The sequence below is a fragment of the Gallus gallus genome, chromosome 5, assembly GCF_016699485.2.
Source record: "Gallus gallus isolate bGalGal1 chromosome 5, bGalGal1.mat.broiler.GRCg7b, whole genome shotgun sequence".
NCBI lineage: Eukaryota > Metazoa > Chordata > Aves > Galliformes > Phasianidae > Gallus > Gallus gallus.
In genome coordinates this window covers 47,799,983-47,826,628 of record NC_052536.1, presented here as the reverse complement: position 1 = coordinate 47,826,628, position 26,646 = coordinate 47,799,983, and the positions used below count along the sequence as shown (strand labels likewise).

The 26,646-nt window shown below is 35.8% G+C and overlaps 1 protein-coding gene across 18 annotated transcripts in view; it reads right to left on the bottom strand.

Annotated features, from left to right (window-relative positions):
- The window catches only part of EML1 (EMAP like 1), a 120,050-nt gene that overhangs the window by 19,250 nt on the left and 74,154 nt on the right, over positions 1-26,646 (bottom strand). For 6 of the 18 annotated variants that reach the window (XM_025151235.3, XM_040701250.2, XM_046942116.1 and 3 more), the window contains 9 exons: positions 21,592-21,639; positions 18,510-18,644; positions 14,782-14,810; positions 13,407-13,433; positions 10,115-10,244; positions 6,186-6,335; positions 4,430-4,499; positions 2,439-2,549; positions 42-137 (listed from right to left, as the gene is read on the bottom strand). In XM_025151235.3, the coding sequence (XP_025007003.1) occupies positions 42-137; positions 2,439-2,549; positions 4,430-4,499; positions 6,186-6,335; positions 10,115-10,244; positions 13,407-13,433; positions 14,782-14,810; positions 18,510-18,644; positions 21,592-21,639 (796 nt within the window). Of the gene's footprint in view, positions 1-41; positions 138-2,438; positions 2,550-4,429; positions 4,500-6,185; positions 6,353-8,360; positions 8,415-10,114; positions 10,245-13,406; positions 13,434-14,781; positions 14,811-18,509; positions 18,645-21,591; positions 21,640-26,646 lie in introns of those variants that run through there. The other 12 variants (XM_040701249.2, XM_040701253.2, XM_025151236.3 and 9 more) reach the window with 4 other exon arrangements.

Sequence of the window (26,646 nt, the reverse complement as noted above, 5' to 3'; positions counted from 1 at the left end):
CTACATGTAAGAATGTAGTACAAAATATCTTATAGCAACACCTTCACATCTGCCAGCTTTTCTTCCTTCTGCCAGTCCCACACAGAGAGCACGTGGTCATTTGAGTCATCCACCGAGCAAAGGCTGCTTCCCCCATTCTGATGGGAAACATGGAAAACATTAATGTAGCCACCAATAAACATTAGAACCACATAGGGAAACATTCAAAATAATTTAATACGTGTAGATGAAAACGACTTATTTACCAGCTTGTTGCAATTCTAATTATTCTAGGATAATTAGGACTTAATTCGGGAACTTTCTGAAATGTAATTATTCACTGGATTTTGAAAAATAAAGGTAAAAGGGATCTAGAAGAGGAACATGTGCAAACTGCAGAAGAATCAGACTTTGTAAGGAATGAGGTAGGTGTCTCTTTTTAAATATTCAGTGACAGATCTTCCCAAGGCAAACTACACATCATCATCTGCACCTTTAAGAAGGCTTGTCCTGATGATTATACTGAGTTTGTTTCTTGGCCAATTACTTCTTGTCAGATCTGCTGTGAATAGAGGGAACAATTTTACTCATTACATAGGAATAATGGATTAAAATTAGGGAACAAACTAGAAAATAAATGACTTATTTCTGACAAATATTTTCTTCATTGTTACACCTTGTCAGCCTTTCTAATCTTAATGACCCTAATTTATTTAGTCTTTCTTCGTGTACCAGATTAGCCAGATCTTCTCCACACCCATTTTTCTTGATGCCTTGATGAAGATCCAACTGATACTCAGTGTGAGTTGAGGGGAGATGATGACATTAAAGGTCTCACTAGTCATAGTTAGCCACTGCCATCTTTTTCCAAGTGGCAGCTATACAGAAAGGTAGCGTTCAGACCATTTTTTCTTATCTTGAGTGGCTAACTCTAGTTTTATGTCTATGGTAGAATAATCAAGTAATATTTGAACAGGTTGGAAAGCAGTAAGACATGAATATTTATCACATTGTTGATGTTATTAACCACATTGGTTTTGACTGCACCTGAGCTTGCTGGAACAGAACAAGCTTATGGTTACACAAGCATTCCTTTGGCAGCAATTCTGACAGTCTTGTATGTGCCACCCATAGCACAGCCACTTGTTGCTGCCAGCACAAAAGTTTGGCTATCATAGAGCAAGCCTGTCTAGGGAACAGATTGGTTTTGGAGGAAAAAGAAAGAAAAAGTGGCCCAAACAAACTATCTCATTTTGTTATATAAAAGTTTGCTTGGTTGTTTTCATGATGGATTAGGTTCCTAGTACATATCTCAGACACAGCTACAAAAATAATTGTGCCAACACAAACCAAAAGGAGACAGACAGGAATTAGCAGCCTGAAGACAGGGCTGTCTGAAATGGGAAAAGCAACACCGCTATAGAATGGGAAGCGATGCTTGAAACAAGCTAAGCTATGACTGTGAAATCACAGCATAAACACATTAAACACTTTCTTGTGGTATCTGCCAATAGCAATACTCTACTATAAAGTAAACATTATCCTCCAAAGCTGATCTTGATCTGCATTCTTTCTCCTTCGTAGCTAATCAGTTCTCCCAGTTTACTCCACACTTTTCTAATTCTTATAAAATAATGTCACCAATAAGTTTCTGTACTTGTGGAAACTTGCACGGATGTACATTTTGCCTGTGCAATACATCATAGAATCACAAAGGTTGGAAAAGACCCACAGGATCATCCAGTCCTACCGTTAATTTAATCATTTAATCCTCGCTTTTTTAAAAATGTCATTGAGACAATTGGACAACAAGATATATAGACCCTTTTCTAAACTTCTGTGTGACACTTTACAAACTCATGTTTTCATACAGGACTTAGATGCCACGTATATCTCAGCTTTTTTTCCATCTTGGTGGACTAGGATTTAAAGCATGTTGCCATGAGGCTAACCACTGAATTCCAACTCTTTAGTGCTCTTTACCATATGCCTTTGCTGCTTTCAAGTGACAGATTTTACCTCTCCCATGGTACTCCCACTTTCTAAGTCCGCAACCTGAGATACAGGCCGTTATAAAGGTCTTTCATTAGTCCTTCTAGGAGAAAAGAATCCACTAAGAATGTAACTTAATTTTATTTAACAGAGGGAGAATCTCAATGAGATGATTAAAGAAAAAACAGAAGTTCTTCTACAACCGTCTGTCCCTGAAGAAATTAATTCCACTTTAGGGTTTGCACAAGGTAGAGCTCTGAGACAGCTGAAATACTGCTAACTTTAATAATGGCAGAAATTGCTGGAAACAACTAGGCTGCAAGCTTTCTTCCTCTAAAGAAGCAGCTTAATAAAAGAGATGAAAAGAAAGTTTGGACATTGGTTTTCTTAAGAAAGGTAAATTTGCAAAGCTTCGTGGACCTGTTTGGCAAACATTCTCAATATGACTATTATTTCACTCTACTTACAGATTTAGAAAAAGCAATGCAAGTGACAGCTCGGTCAAAAAAACCCATTCCAATGACATGCAGTGTGTTCAGAGTTACAGAATCCCAAACACGTACATGTGGTGGTAATTGCTGTAAAAATAGACACAGACAACTGTTGAAACAATTTTGGACAAAAACATCAGGATTAAAAATAAAATGTGAGTGCATCCAAAAAACATTTTAACACAAGTTAAGTTACAAAAGCTACTGGAACTTCTCTAGAGCTGACCATGTACACTATAAATCATTTGCTCATTACTATGCCTAGAGCCAAGAACTAGGATTGAACATCCAGAGTGTATAGTGTGTCAAATCTCACCCATCTTTGCTAGATCACAGAAATTAATGAAAAACATTCAGTGTTTATAAAGGAAAAACTGTTGATAGCATTGCAACACAGGACCTACTGGCAGGTCCAGGATCATCAGTTTGTACTGTAGCAAACAAAATAATTCTGGTCCATATCACAGAACAGTTTAGGCTGGAAAGGACCTTAAAGATCATCAAGCTCCAACCCCCGTGATGTGGGCAGGGTCTTGCCAAGCACTAGATCAATCTATATCAAACAGCAAGTGCAAAAAGATTAAGAAATTCTGAACTAATTAATGTCAATGTCATAAAAATAGCCATAGGAGAGAATTGTATATTCCTGGCTGTTCTTTACAACTGTAATAAGAACTAAGCTTTTTGGTTTGTTCGTTTTTTCTTCCTGCTAACCAAATTCATGGTACTTATAATGGCCCAAGAACAGGTCCTCATCCATGAAAACTATGCACTTCCCTCCCACCAGTTGCTGACATCGGTAACACAAAAGGAGCCCCAATGCATGCACAACGACAAGAATAAAATGCATCTCAAAGCCACTAGAGGGCAACCGCTGGAAGCACGTGCTGAGTAAGTTTTATCTGAAAAATAGCTAACAATTTAATAAAATCTTTTTTTTTTTTTCCCTCCTCTTACAGAAAAATAAAGGCTATGTTTAATTCTGTGTTTCCTTTTCCCATGTCCTTCTTTCAAATAAAATAAGTTTTATTACAATATCAGAGGAAGGAAGAAAAAAAGCAACAACCGGTCTCCGTAAGTAGTGAAATTATTCCTCCGCCCACCCAAAAAAGCACCACTGTTATAGGAATGACCTTTACATAGGTTTACCTATATACATCCCAATTTTAGATTTTATTTCACAAGTACAGTCATAAGCATAAGCACCTATGAAGCTTAAAAACAGAAATACCAGAGATTTCTCCAATGCACAACAGAAGTTAAGGCAGTGAGTAACAGATTATATTTAGACAAATATCCTAATGTGCAGCTGGGTATTGTTTTTGTCAGTTACTTAAATCCTCATTATAAATATTATTTCTTTTTTAAATCTCTTACAGTTCTTCTTTGTCAAAAACATTGCAGCACTATGAATCAGCTGCGTAACACACCGAGAAACTTTTTATTCACCCTTTTCCAAATCTGCTTGTATTCATTCTCTCATTTTGTCTTAGGAGCAAGGATAAGTAATTAATTGAATAAATTCCTAGCTTACAAATGAGCTTCACAGTACAACCATAAGAAAATCATTTTTGTCTCAATGCCCTTTTTATTTATACTTTTTGACTTGCTGGTTGTGATCAGGAATGAAGTGCTACAATGTACGATTAAATCTCTGCTTCTCTCCTTTTCCCCACTTCCATCTTCATTCTCAGGTTTCCCTTGCATCTTTTTCCCACCTCGTTTGGAGACCAACTCCCAAATTTCCTTTGCTCTGTATAAGTAATGGAACCAGAAACCCCTGACAGATCCTGATAATGGAACAGAATAAATTTGATATTGTGCAAGAGGCACTCTCAGATTAAGATTTAATTGTGTTCAACTCCATTATTTAAAACCAGTTTAAATGCAACCTGAAAAGGATATAGTATGTATCTTCTCAGTTTGTGAAATAAACAGAGTGGTATGTCAACTAAGAGGTTACTCACTTTTCCATCCTTGGATGTACCTGCAACTTGACCTGTTGCTATAGTGATCCTGTCAGGATGGACAGCCAGGCTAAAAAAGGAAGAAAAACAGACAAGAAACTTAGAGCCAGTTAGATTAAATCAAACTTTTACTAGAGCCTGTAGCAAACAGCTTTATTTACTTACACAAACATCTCATACATATCAACATTTTAAAAGCATGAAACCAGAACTGGCTAAATTATTTTCATGCTTTTTATTCAAAAATCTTATGAAGTAACCTCCTTAAGCCCTAAAGCCTCACAGAACACACCGAACAAGCACCAGCCTTACACTAGGATTCATGTCACTAGATACAAATGCTTGCAGTGTATACAGTTTACTGCTTGAGGCATTTATCTAACTTCAGTTATCTCATGATATGTTGTAGAGATCTGGTCAGTAAGATAAGCACATTCTAGATACAGTCCTTCAGATCAAACACTTATTCACTCAAACACATGACAAACTGCTTATCAGAATGTGCTGACCAGACATTCAGCAGCTCTTATGGGGCGATACCAAATTCTTCTTCCAAAGGTTAGGAAAAAAGAAAAAGAAGAAAGCCCTGTAGTTACTGAGAAATAGTAAAGCTGAAATTAAGAATCAGATTATGTGATTTCTAAAATTAAAATTGTTAACGCTGTACTCAATGTTAAAATCTCTAAGAAAAAGCAGTCCACATTCTGTACTAAAGTATAGCCTAGAGGGCAGAGCAGAGTCCACTTTCATCTAAGTTTTTATCTTCATTCTTTTTTCACTGCAGCTGCTCTGTATACAGTTCTAGACATGAAATATCCTTAAAAAGGAATGGTGACAATAATTCATCTGGCTTTATAGTGTAGAACTGTATCCTCTTTCTCGTGAAGCAGAAAGCTTTGAAATTTCTGAAGAGTTAGAAAAATTTGAAGAAATTAGATGGAACAAGTCCAAGTTAAAATAAACAAGGTTATACAAATAATTCAGTTTTATGAAACACACTCACAGTGCAGCCAGATTTGATTATCAGGTCTATTTTAGGGATTCATGGACAGGTGTTTCATAAAGCTTAATTTAAAGAAGGGATATCAAACACAGTTCATACATTAAGGCTCATCAGATAATCTGGGTGCTCTTCCTCAGCTACTCTCAGCAAATAGATAGATACAGTCAAGACAAACCATATATTCATATACCAATTCAATGATATTAATATTTCCTGATATCTAACATCCCGTAAGCTTGAAAACGGGAAAATCCCTTTGAAGCCCAAGCTGGCATGCCTGCATGGCAGACAGACCAGACGGCTCTGGACCAGCATGCAGGATATCTGCCATGATACAGACATGTTCAAAAACTGCTGAGGAAAATAGGAAAGAACACATATGAAGATTAATAATTCAATCCTACTTGAAAAAGGAAGCAAGGGGAACTTAAATTAGTCAATAATTAGTTAGTCCAAAAACAGAGCAATTAAAATTAGTAGATCATCAGATTTCTACATGTTTGTATTTTTTTTTTTTTATGTAAAGAGTACAAGTTATGGAAAATAAGTTGTCTTGAGTAAATATACCTTTATTATGAGAGTCAGACCTTTACATTATTGTCCAAGTACACTGTTAGACATACAGAACCAACCTATGCCTGACTGAAGGGGTTAGATCAATTGGATTTTCAAAACTCTGGTAAAGAAAATTAAGTATTATAGAATAAATATTGTTTGAGAGAAAAAAAATCTGAAGTGTAATAGGTAACTCACCACTTCACGTCATCATTATGACCAGTGTAATGTCTCTGAAGTTGTTCTTCAACGTTGAATAACACAACTACAGATGCGATGAAATATACAGTTTCACCCGTTGGAAGAAGATACAGGTTACTGCGACAGTCCCGACCCCGATATCCATAGCTAGCATGTTTGTCAAGCTGCAATAACATTATTTATGAATTAAGAATGTTAAAAATAAGGGAAAATGAAACAAAGTTCCTGATAGTCGGAATCTCCTCGCTTGAGCGCAGCTTTACCACTTAAAAAACCTCCAGAATGGTAGAGAGAGCCAAAGCATTTCATTGCTTAAGTGCCTGGAAATCTACATATCACATCAAAAACTACACAGTAGAAGAGAGAAAGACAGCATTTTGTAGCCATTGCACCCCTTCAGTATCCTCCAAAATTTTCTAAGCACTAGACTAAGGCAATACTGCAACTCTAACGCTGTCCCAAGTGTATTTACCATTTTTACGGGTTGACGAAATAAAAACTTGGACTTGATTGAAACACTGGTAAGCCATTCAGTACATCTCCCTGCATTACATTAGGAGGGACTGCATTATCCTTTGTTCAGGTTGATTGATTTCATTATTCTGGTCATTACCAAGCAGATGGATAAAAAAAACATAGAAGGGTTACATCATACGTTCTGATTTATTTTTGTAGCAGTTAAAAGGCAGCGGCCCAGATTCTGACGCTCATCATATCAACACTAATTTAAAATTAATTCAATAAACTAACTGGAATTAATCCAGAAATAATCTCATTTAGACTAAATGTGAATTCAGTCAAATTATGCAGTTTTATTTTTATGAAGAGTCATTAGGGACTACAACTATTTTGGCTTTCCCTTTTTATGGTAAAAGAGAGGAACAATATTAGCAGAATCCTGGCAAAACAGAAGAGCATTTTAATTCAGTCATTATGAAGAATCCGGCTACGACAGATATATAGGAAGGTACTGCTGAACCCCCCCAGTACCTGATACTATATTTGTGCACTATTCCCTCCATAATCAGTGACAACACAGGTAAACTAAAAGACCCACGTTAGCAGAGGACTACAGGATGTAAGGACTACAGTTATTAGACCCTAAAACAAAAATTTAAAATAACAGCTGGCTGCTGTTACATTTTATTTTTTTAATACATGTAATAGCACTGCACGCACAAACAAAAATACATTAAAAAACATTTAAAAATACAACTTTTAAACTCCCAAACTGGCATTTTTCAGACAAAGTTCTTTTAAATTTATTAAAAGGAGATATTTAAATCTGAAGAAGTGAAAGCAACAAATATTTTTAAGTTATGAAGCATTTATTATCAATTCCTAATATGTTTGAAAAGATAAGTTACTTCTCCAGTTCACAGGGTATTGCTCAGCTTGTTTAAACTTATTGTTCTCTATAAAGCCACAGCCAATTGAAGTCAACAATATTCACTGAGTTCAGTGATATAATCAAGTTGATAACAAATTACCAGCCTACATTAGTGTAAGAAATATAATTAAAAAAAGGTAAAAACATTATATAGGCCTTCACGAGGAAGAAATCTCTGAGCCTAGAAATAGCTATTAGATGGAAAAGATCTCATTCTTTAGGAAAAATCTCCTTCTTTTACCATTCTTCCTGTTGGGAACAATGCTGCATTCAACAGCATGACTGCTGTTGTCAAATATTCAGTTTCTTTCTAGCTGTCTTTTTTCCTCAGACTTAAACTCCTGGGGTTGATCTCTCCTCCTCACAATTTCCCACACTCAGATTTGGTGCCGTCAACTTTGATTTGGTGAACTGGCACTTCAGCGAATGTTATCTTGACCTTTCCTTTTCTCTTGGCCTGCAGCCTTTGTTTCAGACCTCCCGCTTACCAAACGAGCTGCTCTCAAACAGTCCCTGTGGATCACGGCCCTCTCCCTGATGTACCCAGTGCCGATGTAATGCTTGGCACTACCACCTCTGCTCCAGCCCTCCCTCACACTTTATCGTTCAGCTTTTCTACTTCTTCATGTCTCAATATATCTGATAATCTGAATCAGAGGTTGGTTGTGGGGTCATTGTTTTTTCCCCCCCTTTTTACCTTTCTCATTGAATTATATTAAAATGGGAGCAGGAGCGTATCTTTCCTCCATTATAGTCTCTAAACTGAGCATTATTTTACTCACTAATCTATTCTTCTTTGAGCCCTGTAGACACCCAGTCATTGATGTAACTTTGAAGCACGGATGGCATTATTTGGTTTAACTGTAAAGAAAAAAATCTGGAAAAAAACAGCAGAATACTTTTGGAAAAATATGCTGTCTCCTCAGTAATCACTCAGGGTTGGAGCACTTTATTAATTCTTACCTTTTCTATTAATAATAACATGAATATGGGATTATTCTGGATATATATACATAGCTGGGGAGACATGAATAATCAAACAATGAAAAAAATAATAGTCCATCTAGGAAATAGTCATTTAGGTAAGCTTAGGTGAGAAATTAATGAGACTGAAATCACAACTCTATCATTTGTTGTAAGTCTGTAATATTAGCATCAGCTTCCCTGTACACAGTGCTAATGGCAATCTATTTTGATTTCTGTTTTTATGGGATTTGTTTGTTTCAGAAAGCATCTTTTCATTCCCCACATCATTCTTTTGCCCCTTCCTTAAAGGGAGGACTGTGCAAACCTGAAAAGACATCATTAGGCTGTTTTGTGATATACGTACAATGATTCAATGAGGGAATGCTGCAAGCAGTATTTATCACTCTATTATCAACTATTTTATTAATCTGCAGTGCCCAGATATTTTTGGTTTTTAATTGACTCTCAGTTATTTCTGTATGCATTATCTGTGCAGTTCCAGCAGAGTGGGGTAGAACCCACAAAAGCTCAGCTGCAATAGGAATAACAAGAATGGTTACTAAATCTGTCATTAATCTCTAGCGAATACAATGGGACTCTTGGAAATTCTGTGTGCAATCTGAAACCACATGGAGTTCTATTTATACAACTAAGAAAAAGAATATTTGCAGCTTTTCTTTTTTTATGAAGACAAAGCAACATCCTATTTGCACTGCTCAGGACAAAAATAGTCTTTTCTTAAAATAGAGGTCCTTATGAAGGATTAATCTCTCTAAAGGTAGTGAATATTACAAACAGATGTTTTTGTTTGTTTTACCATAAATCACCTATTATTTGTACACAAATGAAACATCATTTCATTTTTTAAAGGATAGACTTTTCTTATTACTAAAACTGAAATGTGACAATTTCTCTATGTGATGAAACACTAGATTTTTTTCCCCAGACAGAATTCTGTAATTGTGTCCACTTACAGATATCAGTGGAAAATTCTGGTCATTTGACTTTTATGCTGCTTAAACACAGCTGAAATCTAAATGCAAGTATTATTTTATATCTGATATCTTGTGGATTTTATTGCTGGCACCTATGAATTGCAATATGCTGTTCAGTTCTAGTCTTATTCAAATACTGAAGTTGTCCTTATAAGATGCTGTAACCAGTGGTGCAATTTTTATAAAACACAGTTCAAAATGATAAATTATTGCTGAGAGTCAGCAAAAAAAACCCTTAGATTGTTTTATGCATACTATAATTAATAATCACAGTTCACTACATTCTTACAATATGTCTAGTTTAATCTTCACCTAATTAGCATGCTTCAAACTCAACCTTCAGGCAATGTTTAAGCAAAGTCTTCAGCTGCCACCCTGCAATTCACTGAGTGCAGAACAGCAGGCCTCGAGAAACGAGCACCTATTTGAATGGAATGTCACCTTGCACTTCACTACTGAAGCATACCTCATAAAAGATTACCTTAAATTCACTATACTTCAGCTCTAAAATTTATTTAAAACACATCATAAAGAAATCATTGACTTCAAGTAGTTCTCCAACACAGAAAGGATACACCCATTCCAGTTTAAGCCTCTTGGCTGGTAGTTCTACTTTTGCTTCCAAATTGTAAGATTCCACTTGCTCTTTGGGCATGTACATGGTAACAGGACGTCCACGAAGAAACATTTTTACATATCCTTCCTCTACAAAAGGTCAGAAACGTTTAGAGTTACACAAATAAAAACCATCAGTGGAGAACTCCAGTGCTCCTCAATCCCTTCCCACGTAATAGTTTGGTGTGTTACAATTACAGAATGACATGCAATCACAAACGTATAAAATAAGCAGCTTTCTTTTCCCCTAAATCACGCTCACTATGCAGAATTTTTTTTTTTTTAAGTAAAGCCCCTTTTTCCTCTAAATATTTTGAAAAGAATTAGAATTAAACAACATCATGAAGAACTAAAAAAAGTCAAAGGACTGCAATTAAAACTTTTTGTAAAAAGAAAGTTACATATTACATTTTCTAAATGTTTGAAAGGGGAAAACATCAAAGATTACAATTAACACAGAAATGCCACTTAAAATTAGTTTTATTTTTTAATCAATATTTACAGTGGAGCATCAGCATCTAAAGTATTATCCAACGCTCAGTCGCATTCTTTGCATATCAGTGTAAAGATATGCTTTACACTTGATACAGTGTTAGAGATACATTTGAAATAAGGAACACGAACAGTTAGTAAAAGAAATCATGCTGATGTACATGCAAAAAAAGATGTGTTTTAAGAATCACTAAACATGGAGGAGTGACAACATTGATAGCACATTATAGAAAGGAAAATGACACAGAGGAGAGAAGCTACAAAAACTGAACTGGCTGACAGAAATAAACATTTCTAAAAGAAAATACTAAAAATAATCTGTTGAATTCAGAAGAAATATTTTTGGGGAGGAGAAACAGGGATTAATAACAGATCTGGAAGTACTGACTTGGGGACTTCATGGGGCTTATAAAACTAGGAGATCTGGCAAATGCCATGAAGGTCTGACTAGGACTTTTGGGAACTGGCAAGGCCAAAGTGGGTGTCCTGTGAACTTCTGGTGAAGTTTGTCCACGTTCAGAACGTGCTGGCTCTTGCTGCTCCATCGGCAGATCAAGGAATTCAGCCTTGTTCTCATGCGAATCAAGCAGTTTTGGAGTCAGAGACATCTGTAGAGTTACTAGACAGAATAATCATGGGCACAGAAGGAATGGAAGGGCAAAAGTAACAAAATCATGTAAATAGAAAAAAAAATAACACTTTAGGACTCTTAAAATTATGCTATGAATTGCTAAGTATCATTACAAGTATACTACTATGTTTTAGTTTGAAAATTAAGGTTTTATTTTAATTGGAAATGCATACATCAGAAATTCTGATTAAATGAATAAAAATTATAGGTTGAACAAAGAAACATTATAGCTATGTTGTATTACCTACATACACGTATATTTTGCCTTTAGACTGATTCATTTGGGGGAGATCACAGTAAAGTTACAGCTAGGGCTCTCTAAAATCCCCTAATGTATAGAATTCACAGACATAATGAAAACAATGAAATATAATGGGAACAACAAAACAATACTAAAACAAACAAACAAAACACCAAAACAAGAGAATAATAAGAGTGACAGATGGCTGGAGTTCAAGAAGCCTGTTAAAAAGTGCCAGAACACTGGAATTGATATTAAAAATCTACTCTGATAGATCTGTATGGGAAAATAAAGAGAGTAGAGCATTAAATAGCAGAGCATTACAGCACTATTTGTATGCGCATGCAGCATCTATTTAATGAGCTTCAAAGACAAGCCAATGCTACTGATACTGGTGCACTGGAATTTAATAGATTTTCAGCAGTGACAAGTCTGGACTATGCTTATCAAAGGCTGTGAATGGATAAAAGTTCAATTCACTGAGCTGCTTTGCTCGCTTAAAACATCATGGACTCCCAAAACTTTCATTTAGGCATCTACGGTAGAACTACCCACATTCAACCTAGTCACTCAAAACTCCTTTTTAGAGTAAATAGGAAGAAGCAGGTAGTTTTACAGGAATTAACCACACTTCAAAGCATGTGTCCAAGGTCGAAGTGTGTGTGTGTGTATGTGTATGTATGTGTGTATACACGCACACACACACACCTTCAGTATGCTTCTCTCTCTCTTACTGTAAACAGGAATTTAGGATGAATAGGCAAGGCACAGTACTATTTATTTAGAAGTTTTGTTAATATTAATTTTATGTGTACTGATTTTTTTTTAGTAATACAAGTATATTATCTATGCAGTCCCATTTCCTCTATTTTTCTTAACTAAATCTTTAAGACAGCACAGTTCTGTATGCAAAGATAGTGGTAAAGACAGACAAACTACAAAGACATCAGTGGTGAAGCTTCTAAACAAATGTATCTTTTACATCTGCAATGTTTTAAATTTAAAACTGTTGTTGAAAATAACTATAAAAGTTAATAGCTACTGAATTGAAATTAGAAGACGTGAATGCTAGTAAGATCAGCAAAGAGGATCACTACTGTGTAGTTGTACAGTTTTATGCAATCAGAAGTAGAAGCCCTTTAAAAGACTTTGCCTTGAGAATAAACATTTTTTAAATGAAATTTTACATTTGTTGCAAAGCTGAAAGATGCTGATTAGTGGAAAAACTGTTAGGAATAAGCGATCTCTAAAAGCAAGACAAATCTGTGATTATATCACAGACAAACATGCATCAAAAACGTACATATTTACACTGCAGTTTAGCTGCAAGTTTAGAAAACAATATGGCATGTTTACCAAATATAACTCTGCATTATGACATTGAGCAAAAAGCACTGAGAAATTAGTTGTAGGCCTAAGTTGTCTTATTTAGCATTCAGAAAAATCTAACTCTAAATTCTACTCAATATGAAAAAGCAAAGGGAAAACCAAGGCTTCTATCATCGTGTTAGACTACCAGCAAAACAGCCAAAGGGGCAAATCTATATGAATTTCAGCAGAAGTGCAGAACACCATTTCAAACACAGTGAACATCCACATGTTGCCATATAGCTCTCTCAACATATTTTTTTTTTTCTATTTCAAATTGTCCTGAAAAATCCGTGACTCAATTATAACCCATTACTATTTTTACAGTGCACCTGCAGGTTATAATTCAGTAGTTTGTATAATAGATGGTATAATATTTTTGTTCTACTCAGAAGAACCAGAAAAGTTTTAACGCTGCAAAATGCATGCAAGGAACAAAACTGCAGTTTATACATAGAGCTTTTATCACGCTGGCACCATTTTGCTTCGAGAGCTATGAGGTTTTGGAAGTGAAGCCTACCTTTGCAGTGTGTCACACGGCGCTTCCCTTGTGGTTACAGAGACAGAGACAGAAGGGCTAGATAAAGATGTGTTCCAGTATAATAGCCTCACTACACACCTGCTCTACAGGCTGTCCAGGGGCACTCTGCTAGAAGCTACCTCACTTCTTGACAAAACCTGAACCATATGCTGTTCAGAAGGTGGGGTCATTACAAACAAAATCCTTTTCTTCTACCTAGAAGCAATGTTCAGTCCCTTTATCTTTACATGCTAACAGCAACTAAAATATTGAGTATAACTTCCTTAGAAATAATAATTTCAGTAAGAATTTTGCCCAGGTAAGGAGTGTAGAAGCAGTATAATGTGTTTAATTACTGACATTTATCTACCAGGGAAGTGCTATAAGAAGAACTATTCCAAACACCTTCCAAACACTTGCACCATGTAAGCAATATTATGCAAGAACTGCAAATCCGGTGTGAATCCTTTTTCTGAAATAACTTTTCAGGAAAGGAATGTAGGTTGTTATTGTATTGTCACAATGTATTTAAGTACTCAATTCTATATATTCCCAAATTCAAAACCAGTTACACTCCAAATCTTGAAGAATAGCTTAAGAGCTTTGTCAGATGCTGATCAATCCATTTGGTAAACTAGGGATTTTCTTCTTCAGTTTAAAGTAAGATACTATCACAGAAACAAAAACAACAAGGATATGATAAAATTGATAAAATGAGCCATTTTCTGCCTTCCTTATTCTATTGTGATGAAGGACTTATTTTAAATCTGTGTTTTTTCAGGACAAAAATTACTTAAGTGTAGTATTCAGTTCCTTATCTTCATCAAGGACAAGGAGCAGCTCTTGCACTAATACGTCATAGTTTGCTTTTGAAATCTTTTAATAAAGATAACACACGAGAAAAGATATGACTTAAATTCAAGATAGATCTCCAAAACCACAGCTTCAATACACCTTCTTTATTTGTAATCTGACAAGTTGTATTATAAGGCATTGAGATAGACATGCAATTCCTTAAAGGGAGCCATCTAGCACAGCTAATAACTAAATTAATGTGTCATAACTGGAATGTAGTAATACTTCAATTAACAAAACTTTAATATTGCCCCAAAAGGAAGATATACTTGAGGTAAGAAGACATAGCCCTTTTCTTCTTTGTCTTCTTACAAAGAATCCTAACTAAATTAAACCTACTGGACCAACAAAAAGTAGAGCAAATCGCTCAAGTTTTCTTTTAAAAACTATAGCTATATACACTGTCAGTATATCCTGTAAGTATCGTGCTTAGAGTCCCAACACCAGTTCCTGAACATTCACAGATAATCTATCATGCTATCACAATTTTTAAATGTTTAAAAATGTTAAAAGTTCCTACCTGCACTGAACATGGGCTCCTTGGGTTTGCTGTAAAAATAATGAAGAAATTTCTATTTTAAAAAGCTCATACAAAGTATCCACACAAGGCTGTTGATGCAACATAAAATTAAATATATTTCCATAGAAGTAATGATAGAATTCAATTATTTACAATGTAAATCTCGAGGCAGACAAAATTATAAACAGTATTCAAGATAGTTCCATAATGAAAAATATTAACACTTTTTTTTTTTTAAACATTCAGTTCTCTATGTACTCTTAGAAATACAGATTTTCTACTACTACCAGATACTCCCCTCCTACAGCATTAATTGTGGGAGGAAATGGAAATCGGCCTAGAGCAGTTGCCTCAAGTTTTGGTTTGCAGTCAATGAAATTTGTTATCCTAAAAAGACCTAAAGATATCATTAAAACTTATGAGTATATTCTTAAATACAACATCTCTTTGTATATGCGGAGGGAGCTACTGTATATATAGGTATTTGCTTCATGGGCTTGCTCTCCCTGAATTTAAGGAACAAAATTAAATTTGAATGGTGCTTTCCCAGCCAAAGAGTTTACATAAAAGATGGAACTGCCCAATTGGCTCCTGATGAACTACGGTATTCAGTGAAACCCAGGAAACACATATCCGTCATTATTAAAGCATCTTCTTTTCCCAGTGCAGCACGTGGAAGGCAAGTTAAATCAGCTTGCCTTTTTGTCTTGAGAAAGCTACCTGGGAAAAGGTGAAGGAAAATGCATAAATACATGTGGATAAGGAAGAGACAAAAAAGATGAGTTGCTCTCTGGATAGTACTACCCTGCTACCCCAGTCAGAAAGAAGAAATCTTTCTCAAGAAATAACAGTTGTTTTGTTTTCTTTATCCTTCATTGCTATGTAATTAATCTTGAGGGAGCTGTTTCTGATGAAACAGAAGGGTCATTAAGCTGCATTAAGTAGTTATCTTTTTCCCTGGTCTATATTCTTCATACTCAGTAAATTTTTTGAAACATCAGGTTACTACAGCATAGTTCCTAGTGACCCAAAAGAGTTGAAAACTTTGCATCTTCAGTGGAGAGATGCATGAAAAAGATGAAGTATCCACAGAGCTTTGAAATGCAATATCCACATCAGATCCAGGACTACAGTAGGCAGATAAAAAGAAACTAAACTGGTTGCGTACTTGCACAGGACTTTTTCTAAGCATGAAAGATTCCCTCTCTACAAATGAAACTGAAGCCACAAGAAATAATTTGAGTATTTTTTTCCTTTTTCTTTGATTTGACCCTGCTGTATTTAAAATAATATATTTATCTAATGATTGAACCAACCAACAAATTAATTCTATGGGTCCCACCTGGTACAGCAGCTTCTCATAATACCAGCCTAGATATTAATCATGCAACAAAATTCTTGCACCAATCTGGCTCATAGAGCCAATCTAAATAAATACCATGATGTGTCACCATTTTTAACACCAAGATTAAATTGTTTTCTTATGAGTGAAGATATTTATAGAAAATAAGATCTTCATGGGATGCAGCATTAGTCAGAAATGCTACATTTCTGGAGACAAGACCTCCCAGTTCTGAATTGTCCATGCTGACTTTTTCAAGCTAATGTGAAGGGCTGATTCATTACAGTAATAAAGCAAACCATGTGTACTTTCTAATTATAAAAATCCTAACCAGACACAGAGCTTTGACTGCTCCTTTTCTTTTTTCATGATCTTGAATCATTTCCTACTTACCTAAAACTTAACAAGCACTTACCTCTTGCTCAGAGTGATAGGGAACTGGGACACCTCAGGCTACAGTCACCTCCTCATCCTTTATTTTTAAAGCTACTTAAAAGATCTTTCTAAAGCAATATGGCTTTGCATAATGGCTACAACTGTACATACAAGAATGTTGAAAAACAGTAATTTCACAATTGCCTTTTTAGATTTCTGACATGCATTCTGCTTTAAGCCTCTTCTAGAGACCAGATACGACAAGAAATGAAAAGGCTGTTAGTAGTTAAGTAATGCTCTCCTCTTCATTCTTACACACACATAGTTAGCTTTAGGAGAACAGCTTTAGCTCCTGGCATACAAAATCACGCTCACTTCTAGTCCCTTGACTCTTGCTCTATGTTCTGCACAGTTGCCTGCCCTCAGCAGGAATTATGAGGAAGACTTTAGGAAGATTGTACCCAGACTTTTCCATAGGATAAAGACACTCTTCAACAAGGTAAGAGCTGTGGCTCTGAACATCCACAGGCTGCATGTGATATAAGAAACCAGGCCTTTTATCTCCTGGGAAAACTCTCTAACCACACAACTATTGCTCTAACAGCAGCATCAGCCACACTAGCTCCACCTAATGCTGTCTAACATGGGCTCTTGAATAGTTCCTTGGGAAATTTCTTTTAAATAATGTATTTCATACATTATTAACATACTGCATCACTTCTTTATGGGACTACCTCCTCAAACCCAAATTAAGTGATTTCTAATCTATGGTGACTGGATTGAATCCTTGGTGACTGGATTAAATGACTGCTGAATTACGTAAATATCAGATTTCTGTTACAAGAGTATGAAAAATTTTAAAGTATCTTGGTAAAAATCTTAATCAACTTTAAACTAGAAACAAAACAATTTTGCAGATAATCATCAATTATGTCTTTCTTTTTTTTCACTTCTCAGCTGTTCTGGAATCAATCTTTTTAAGCTTATAGTACCACTACATAGCTGCTAGAAGTTGTATCTTTGAAAAAATCAAAAAAATTAATGTTCTCATCTGGTTTCTTTAATAGCTTTAATGTAAAACTAATTTCAGATAAATAGCACCTTATGCAGGTATCAAGTAGCGAGGGGTAGCTTCAAAACAAAACTGGTAGTAATTTAATCACCCACATTTAGGCTGCTGCCTATTAGTTCACAACAACCTCAGTCAATCTCCACTTTGAGGGAAAATGCCAAAGAGATTAAAATAAGTTTTAGAATCATAGAATATCCCAAGTTGGAAGGGACCCATAAGGATCATCGAGTTCAACAAGTTTTGTGCCCTACCATTACCTCATGAACAGTCCAATGACTCTTATAAAGGCATTAATGCACAGACAGAACAGGTAAAATACCTTATTATGTAATCTTCATCTACACTGTGTTTCTCTTGCCACATCATCTGAGAACCTCAAAACAATCATCAACACCTCTTTCTACATAGGGAACTGCAGCAGGACAGAGATCAGGTGTAATGGCCATGGCCAATGGCCAAAATCTGTCTAGAAAATATGGGAAAGAATCAATTGGCCAAAACATCAACTTCACTGCAAACAATTAATCACCTATATCTTCAAGACATCCTATTCTGAAACTCTTGGAAAATACATTCTCCTTTTGTTACTGTCAGCAATAAAGAGAAGCACCATCAAGATGCACAGAGATACACATCACTTTATTCTGCTTGTTTGGATAGTGTCTGCACATAAGTTCATTTCTCCATTTCTCATTCATCTGACTTCAACTGAGACAGTTACTGCTCATAGATCAGCTGGGTGTCATTCCACACGTGTGAGGTAGTGAGTAATCATCCAAATTTGAAAAAAAAAAGATTTGAAGTCTTTTTAAATATGTATTTTTGACCAACTGGTGGAGGTTTATAAAAACACAAGTTCCAGTATTTTCTGAAAAAGAAACAAATTTAACTGTTAGGGCAGAAGGCAAAAAACCAAGGTGGCCATTCAAGAAACACTACCTTTCACTGTTCTTTTTACCACTGGATGAGCTGCTGGTGGATCCAGTGCGGTTGCGACTCCCTTTGGAATCTCCATAGCTTTCCCTCCGGCCTCCCGGGGACACACGCTCAGCAGAGCTGGTTCTCTTAACAGTACTAATAAAAAAAAGGAAATAAGCTTAACAGCAGAACTAGTAGAAATATACATTTTATGAGAAACATTTCTGAGAAACATATCAAGTAGAAAGCTGGCCATAAAAATAACATTATTTTTAATCAAAAAACAATTTATTAAAGATCTTACATAAGAGTTTTGCTGAATACCTGTTGCAACAGAGACTAACATTCTTCGTTTGCACAATTGTAAAAAAGAACGGCCACATTAACATCAGTCATTTGTAACACCTACTTTCCATATCACCTTCCAAATCTTTGAATACCACCCTACACCTTAGAAATCTCTCAAGAAGAAAGGAAGGACTCAAAGGAAGCATATTACACAACACCAGCAGACAACAGAAAATGTCAAAAGTAGGTCAAAATTTGAGCACTAGCAAGCTAACCAGTATCTGCATCCAAAAATCAATTACACTGTGGTTCAAAGTTAGTTTTAACATACTCTAAAGAAAAACTATGAAAAACGTAAGCTAACTCTCCATTCACTTGTCAAAAATATATGCTTCTACACTACATGTACAAATAGATTTCATTCCCTGCATCCCCTGATAAGGGGTTTCTCAGAGGCTTAACTCTCTCACACTTTTCAACTATCCCTTTGGCAAACATGGCTGTAAGGAAGTTCCTGCATGATTTTCAGACAGTCAGTTCTCACTGACTGAGAACCATGAGGCACAACGGGAGCAGTATGACCCAGAGCATATCACATAGGTGACAAACTACTATGCTTTTCCATTAGTTCAAACCACTTTTCTCTAAAGCGATGCTTCCTGGGGGCAAGGGGAATAGGTGATAAGTGAGCTGGGCTAGGTCCCTCACTTTACTCCTTTCCCTGGGATGCAGCACAGGGCTGGCAGCAGTGCCTGGTATGAGGCAGGTATCACTTCCAAAGCACCAGCTGGACAGGATTTAGTGCTGGCACTTCCTTTCTCCCAGCTCAGCCCTGTCTGCTTTACCCTCTCCAAAGACAAGACAGGGACATCTATGCACCTTTCCCCACATCCTAACCATGCTCTGTCCCTCCACAAACATTTCAGCTTTTTCTGCTCCTGCCCTCCAGGACCCACTCTCATTCCAGTCAGTCCCTTTGCCAACCCCAGCCCTGTTACCTTTTACACTCCACGGTGCTCTGCTTACCATGAGACTCAGTTCAGGCGTCACCAAGGACTATTCCAGGCCTCCCCGTCAACTTCTACAAACCACCCCTACCATATTACCTCAGTCAGCTCCTCAGACTGCCCCACTTCATGCATAGTGTAAAAAATAGAGGCATCGACTCTTCCTAAATAAAGGAAGCGAAGCAGACTTTTCTGTGTGGTCAAAACACATAAAACTTCACAATACAATGGATAGCTCAAGTCGCTGCAAAGATGACATTTTTCTGAGAGGAAGCTCCATGCATTCAGGGCAGAGCAGATACATCTTGTGATGCATCTCAGGTGGATTGGCAAAAATCTTTCTGGCATATGCAGTGGTAGTGCAGATATTCAATGCCGTGTTGTTTTTTTTTTTTATTAAAAACGAGCACCACTCAAAGGATTAAGCTGAAACAAAAATGTTTCTGTGGAGAGAGTGATGTAAGAGAGCAAGCAAACACACAGGGACAGACTGAACTAATGCATGGGAGAAGCAAAAGGCAGTGAAAAATCAATTCTGTTGACACTTCTAGCATCACTGTTTCCTAAGCCAGCCTAACACTCCCCAAGTCTTCTCAATGCCAAATGCATAGAAAAAAAACCCTTCCTTCCATATATTTAATAATATACTACAAACATTTAACAGTTCTCTATCTCTATTAACATCATTCCATCTAACATTACTTAAGGCTAACATAAAGCAGCCCCGGTACTGAAAAATTTGATTCCACGTAAAGTATCTTTATCAGCATGTGCCCTTTCACCAGATTTTACTAATGCAAAACATCAGCTCTGGGTGATTTTGTAGTATCAAACCCTTATTTTGACATCTTCTCTTTAACCAGAAGATGCAATATCAGCCAACACTGAAATTAAATGAAGGAAATCACCAAATTATGCTAATGTTAGAAAAACTGTAGCAGTTGTTGAAGCAATTTTAAGCTAATTTAATATTGCTTGGGGTTTTATTTTTACAGTTATCGACATTCAAAAGACAAATGGGTGGATAAAAAATGAACAGGCCTAAAGCTTAGAAGTGCAGCGTTATCTTCTTACTGATTAAGTCAGATATCAGTATAAAAACTTCTTTTACCACAATAGAACAAAACTCTTTTAAGTTATGTTAGGTCCATTAGTGCTTAAACTAACTAGCAAAACTACCTTCTGAGGAATTTTAAACTTCTACCAACAGCAAAAGCCCAGTGAGATGTATTAGCAAATGATCAGGAAAAGAGGATCACAACAAGATATTTTAATTCCATTGCATTAACTCAATTTTGGCATATACACATTTTGGTTTCTCTAGTGTTTAACATCAGTATGGCTACAGCAGATACATGGACACCTGAGGAAGAATGTAAAATGATAGGAAATTTTCATTTAACTTACAAGACTATAAGAACATTACTGGATTCCAGAATTTGGTTTCCACATCAGTGATATGAAAGGAGAACGTTTTCATTTTTTTTTTAATTAAAAGGTAATACTTCTTAACACCATTTTTAAACTTAAGGAAAGTGAGTTAATGAAATACAGTAAAAGTTATGTTAGCATAAGAGAATGGAGATAACATATCAGAAATCATTACTGAATAAGTTCAGTAATGCATTTATCAGCAATAAGAAGTTTTAAATGTACTTCTGAAAGTGTTAAAGATGGGAATAATAATTACAGTTAAGTTCTACAGTGTTAATGCTGCCACTAAAACAGCCATTTTCGATGTGTTCAATGAGAACAGGAAGGAAAAGCAATTGAGTTTCAACACTACAAAGCTTTTAAGAATCCCTCACCTTAGAGCAGGCTTTCTCAGTTTGCATGCATTGAGAAGATTCACAGACCTGCTTAATCCACATTGAGAGGTGCGTAAACAAAGCAGAATAAAAAGTGAATGCAACAATAAAACATGGAAAAGACATTTAAAACAAGCTTACATTAAAAGACATCATTGCATGCATTTAAGATATGAGGTCACGTGCAAGAATAAACAACAGCGATTATTGGCTCCCGTGTCTGACCATTTCAAACCATACATTTAAGTACACCAATGTATCTTTGAATGACAAAATCTTCGCAATGCTCCAAAATATTGTGATAAAATGATTGTTTCTAAAGCTACTGAGAAAAACACAGAAAAAGAAAATCAAAGAGGCTAAGGAAACAGACAGATGATCCAGCTAGGAGACAGAAGACTATTAAGAAAGCAACAATAAACACAAGAAAATAAACCTTCATACATATATACACACACCACTGCATAGCATGTATGTTTTACATGCTTGCATCATTGAATTGCAGTGAGCAAATCTGGACAAAATTATATGTACAATCAAATTTCTGGGGGAAAAAAACATGAAAGCTCTTACAATAAAATACATTAAAATAGTGTACAGTAGTGAAACTAATAATACTAATATTTTGAAACTTGTCTAGCAATCCTTCTGACTCTCATTCAAATCAATTAGAATGAATTCGAGAATAATAAATGACTTTAATTTCATTATGCCTTTGAGCAAAGCACACTAATAACTTTAATTGTTAGAGATGAAGTAAAGTAGCGTAATGGCTTTGCCACTTGAAGTTCAATGGATAGGCTTTTTATATTTATGTTCTTTTTATTTAAAAACAGTTTTTTGAGAGTCAAGCATTAAATAGGAGACTAAACGGAAGGTTTGACACAGAGTTTGCATGTGCCAGTTGCAAACTATTGTTGCCCCCAGAACAGAATGTAGAACATTAATTCCAGGAGACTGAACAATTTCCTAGGGGCCATGTGTTTAGAGTTTAGAAGAACAGGAATTCATCTTATTAAAGTATTTTATTCTCCCTACAAACAAAGCTTTTTATGTTTTCTTTGTTCCAACTTCTTCCTTTTGATCTCCATTGTCAGAGTTTTGCAGCATTGTAGTACTTTACAATCTGCTCAAGAACAAAGAATGACTGATTGGCTCTTTCTAAAGAGAAAGTATATGCTAGTCTACAGTCTGCAGCAGCATCCCTACTGGGAAAGGTACCGACTGCATTCTCCTCCCTTATATTTTCTTTTCCCCCTTTTCCCCTTCAACTATTGAAAACAAAGCTATCCTAGATGAGTCACAAAAACCTGGATTTTAATAGGGAACTCAAAACATTACTACTACTGTGTGCTGGACACATTCCAAAGGCAAATTTAGTGTTAAGCAATGAACTTCAAGCCACATTGCTTCTGAAAGGAAGAGTGCTGGGGGAAGGGAAGTTCTGTTCATGACAGAAAAAGCTCATCTTATGCTGAACAAAACTTTCAAATAATTACTCTATGTATAAAGTTCAGAATAAAAATATCAGTACACAAAAAAAAACCTAGTAATCAGAATAGCTTAATTCCTGACTTCCAAAGCTTACAAGTAGTAAACACATTAAATTAAAAAAAAAAAATCCAAGTCCCTGAGACAAGGGGACAAGGAAGACTTGCAAACACTTCACAAAGACAAGCAACTCTTGATTTTCTGTGTCAGGTCATTACCCAGCCCATCTCTAAATCACTTCAGTTTCACATCAGCCAGCTTGCACCTGGTAGCCGTACAGCTGTGCAGCACATGCCAGTACTAGATGAGAACTTTTGGTTCTAGTAACACCAGCATCATCATCATCATTTTAAGTCTTGCACTGCATTAATTACAACCACATATTTTTATCACCTGATTGACCTATGTGTTGTACTTGTGTTTTTGCTCTATTCAGGTTATTTCATTCCTTCCTTAACTTGGATAGTTGAGTTTTGGCTATACGAGATTCTAAATGCCAAAGGGGGTTGGTGCCCTCAATTCTAAATTGAAGTCAGAGTCAGTTGAGGTTACTCAATGCTTTAACAGATCTGATTCTAATTAACACGTTAGGCCATATAACAACCTACTGATATCCAGAGATGCACATTTTACATATGGAAAACCAATATGCATAAAGGTTAAATGATTTGCATAAGGTCATTCAGAGAATGTGGCAGAATTTGAATAAAAGTCTCCTTTCAGCCTCAATTTTTTTTTTAATCATCTCCAGTGTTGTATTCCTGCCACAAGTAGTCATTTCCATTTCAAATATTAAAAGGAGAATCTGAAAAATTTAGTGAACTCTGAACTGCATCTCCTTGGTAATCCAGCAAGAAGGAGGAGCACTATGCCAATCTGTGGGTTCAGATGAGTTAACCAACACATATAAATGAGATTGTGTTTGTAGACATATCAATAAGCACATCTATTTCTAAGCAATAGAAAATACGGATGCACATTTGATCCCTGCAGAGATCATTTGTGTATGTTTATACAATAGGCATTACGTGCTGTTTAGCTGGATGCAATATACTTTCTAACCAAACATTTCAAATCAGAATTTACTTATTTTTAATCCCCTTTTCATAACAGTATTCAATGAAACATCTGGGAAAGACTCCATTAACCTTGATGTTTGCCTCTGTTGAAAATATGTTCACAAGAAGAAAAAAAATGTTATTTTCTTTTTATAGTAATCCTAGCAGAAGTTTGTAATTTACAGCAGCAAACTGGAGGTTTAAAATAAGACTCAAATAGAAAGGTGTTATTCCTTTTTATTATTACTAATTTTCTTTCACTTTTCAAATTTTGAAACATTCAGTTTTTTCTTTCTGCATCTATATTGTACACAACTATATAGTGTATATATACAATATACATATATTCAAGCTGAAAATAAGCTTTAAAAACATCTATAAGCACTTAATACTATTTAGACCTTCCATTTCACATCATTGCACCCACACCAAGAATTAGTAGCAGTTTCATAGTCATTTCATATGAAAAGAGCACTGGTAAAACATGATTGTTTATCAGAAACAAGAACTTAAAGTAATTAAAAACTACACACTATTTAAGAACTGTTCAATGCTCATTAAAGCTTCTTAACACAGACAACTTCTGTCTCCTGAGAAAAGGAAGCTATTTGACCTTGCTGCTACATCCCCTGTGTTGCACACCACACCCCCTCCCTCCCCCATTCTCATTGGGGTTTGGAACTGGATGATCTTTTAGGTCTCTTCCAACCTAAGCCATTCTACAATTCTACTTTATGCGTACTCACAGCTCTCGAATGTAAAATGGTCCATTATAAATGCAAAGTATGAATGAATTCATATTAATGAGCTTATCTACTTGACTATTGGCAAGTCAGATACTTAGAGCAATTAAGATATCACATATGATATTGAATATTTTGTGCATGCTATATTGTGAAAACAAAATCCCTTAAGTTATTTTAAAGTTCATTTTCAAAAATAGTAGAGAACAGTTTACTAAAAGTTTTCTACAGTAATTCATTGGTAAGGAGTTTAACGCTCTACTCTCTTCCTCTCAAAGTATATATACAGGCAAGACAAACATGGCTTAAAAAATAAATGAATTGATTTTGCAGAATAAATTCAGTCAGTACAACATTCTAGAGTGTTGAAGGGAATAGGAATTCCACAACACCTGTCTTGATAGCTTTTCTCAGGACTGAAATAATCCTGCATTTTCCAAATTTAAGCAATTTATAACAAACTTCTGATTATAACAGCAAAACTGTCTATATGTATTTCTTTCTTTCCTAGAACAGGATATTCATTTTCATAGTGTATACTTAAAGCACTTTCAGCCTAGCTCCTTTAGCAAAGTGAAAGAATAAAGCACAATAAAATGATGTTAAAATCCTTATCCCACGGAAGACTTCACTCACAGATGAGCCAAGGCAGTTATACAATGCTCACTCCCTAAGGATTGTCTATGAGGACTTTCCCACTAGCACAGAGGGTATCCAGACAGTGAGTGAGTGAGGTGGGAAGGCTGCAGAGTGCCATTTATCTCAAGGATGTATAGAGCCATGACATTGCCCACAGGCCACAGAATGATCTTCACCTGCATCTGACCCATTTTGCACTAGAGCAGGAAGTCTTCTGTTGAACACTGCATAGCAAGTGCGCAGAACCATGAGTCCCACCCTATGTACACAAGTAAAACATGCCAATACCTGGGTTCACTCTTTCTTTTTAAAAATAAATACCACTTAGAACTCTGCCTTCAATTAACAAGAATTTAGAAGAATTAAGAAAAAGTAATCTGTATATTTCCTTAAAAATTTATGATATACAAAATAGTGCTCCTTTTAAAACACAAATCAATTTTCTCTTTAAAAGTCACATTCTTCCATCCATTTGCAAAAGTTCTGATAACATATTTCTGATAATGGATACATTCATACTGTATTTACCTTCCTTCTCTTATCTTTGGCAAACTTGCCAAAGCCTGCAGCAGCAGTAAGGCCCATTTCATAGGAGCCCAGTTCTATTTGTGTGACAGTGAAACAAACAATGCTTTCTAATTTGAATTCTGTGAAGAACAGCTTCTCTACAACACCAAAATCTGGAGTTTCCTGAAAACTAGTGGTCCTTGAATGAGCAACAGAGCAGCATGCACTTAGTTAACATCTCTCCTTAAGAAGAGACCTTCTACAAAAGCAGCTTCAAACCATAGCATGGTAATATTCATCTCCACAATTTGCCTTCCTCAGACCTGACAGCATCATCTCTACACAAAGCTGAGGATGACACACAACCAAAGAAATGTTAAAAAACAACAGCCCTATTATATATAATACGTGTGTATATTTTAACAGGCAAACAGTACAGCAGAGCAGCAGCACAAGAACTCTCACATTTAACTTGAACTTGGCTCCACCCAATCTGTTGCATTTCTTATAACCTGGGTGTACAATCAGCATGCATGTAATCTACAAAATAATACACAACTGAAATTGAGATATATCATTCTAATTATCCAACAGTAATAGTAAGTTATCTAAAGCTA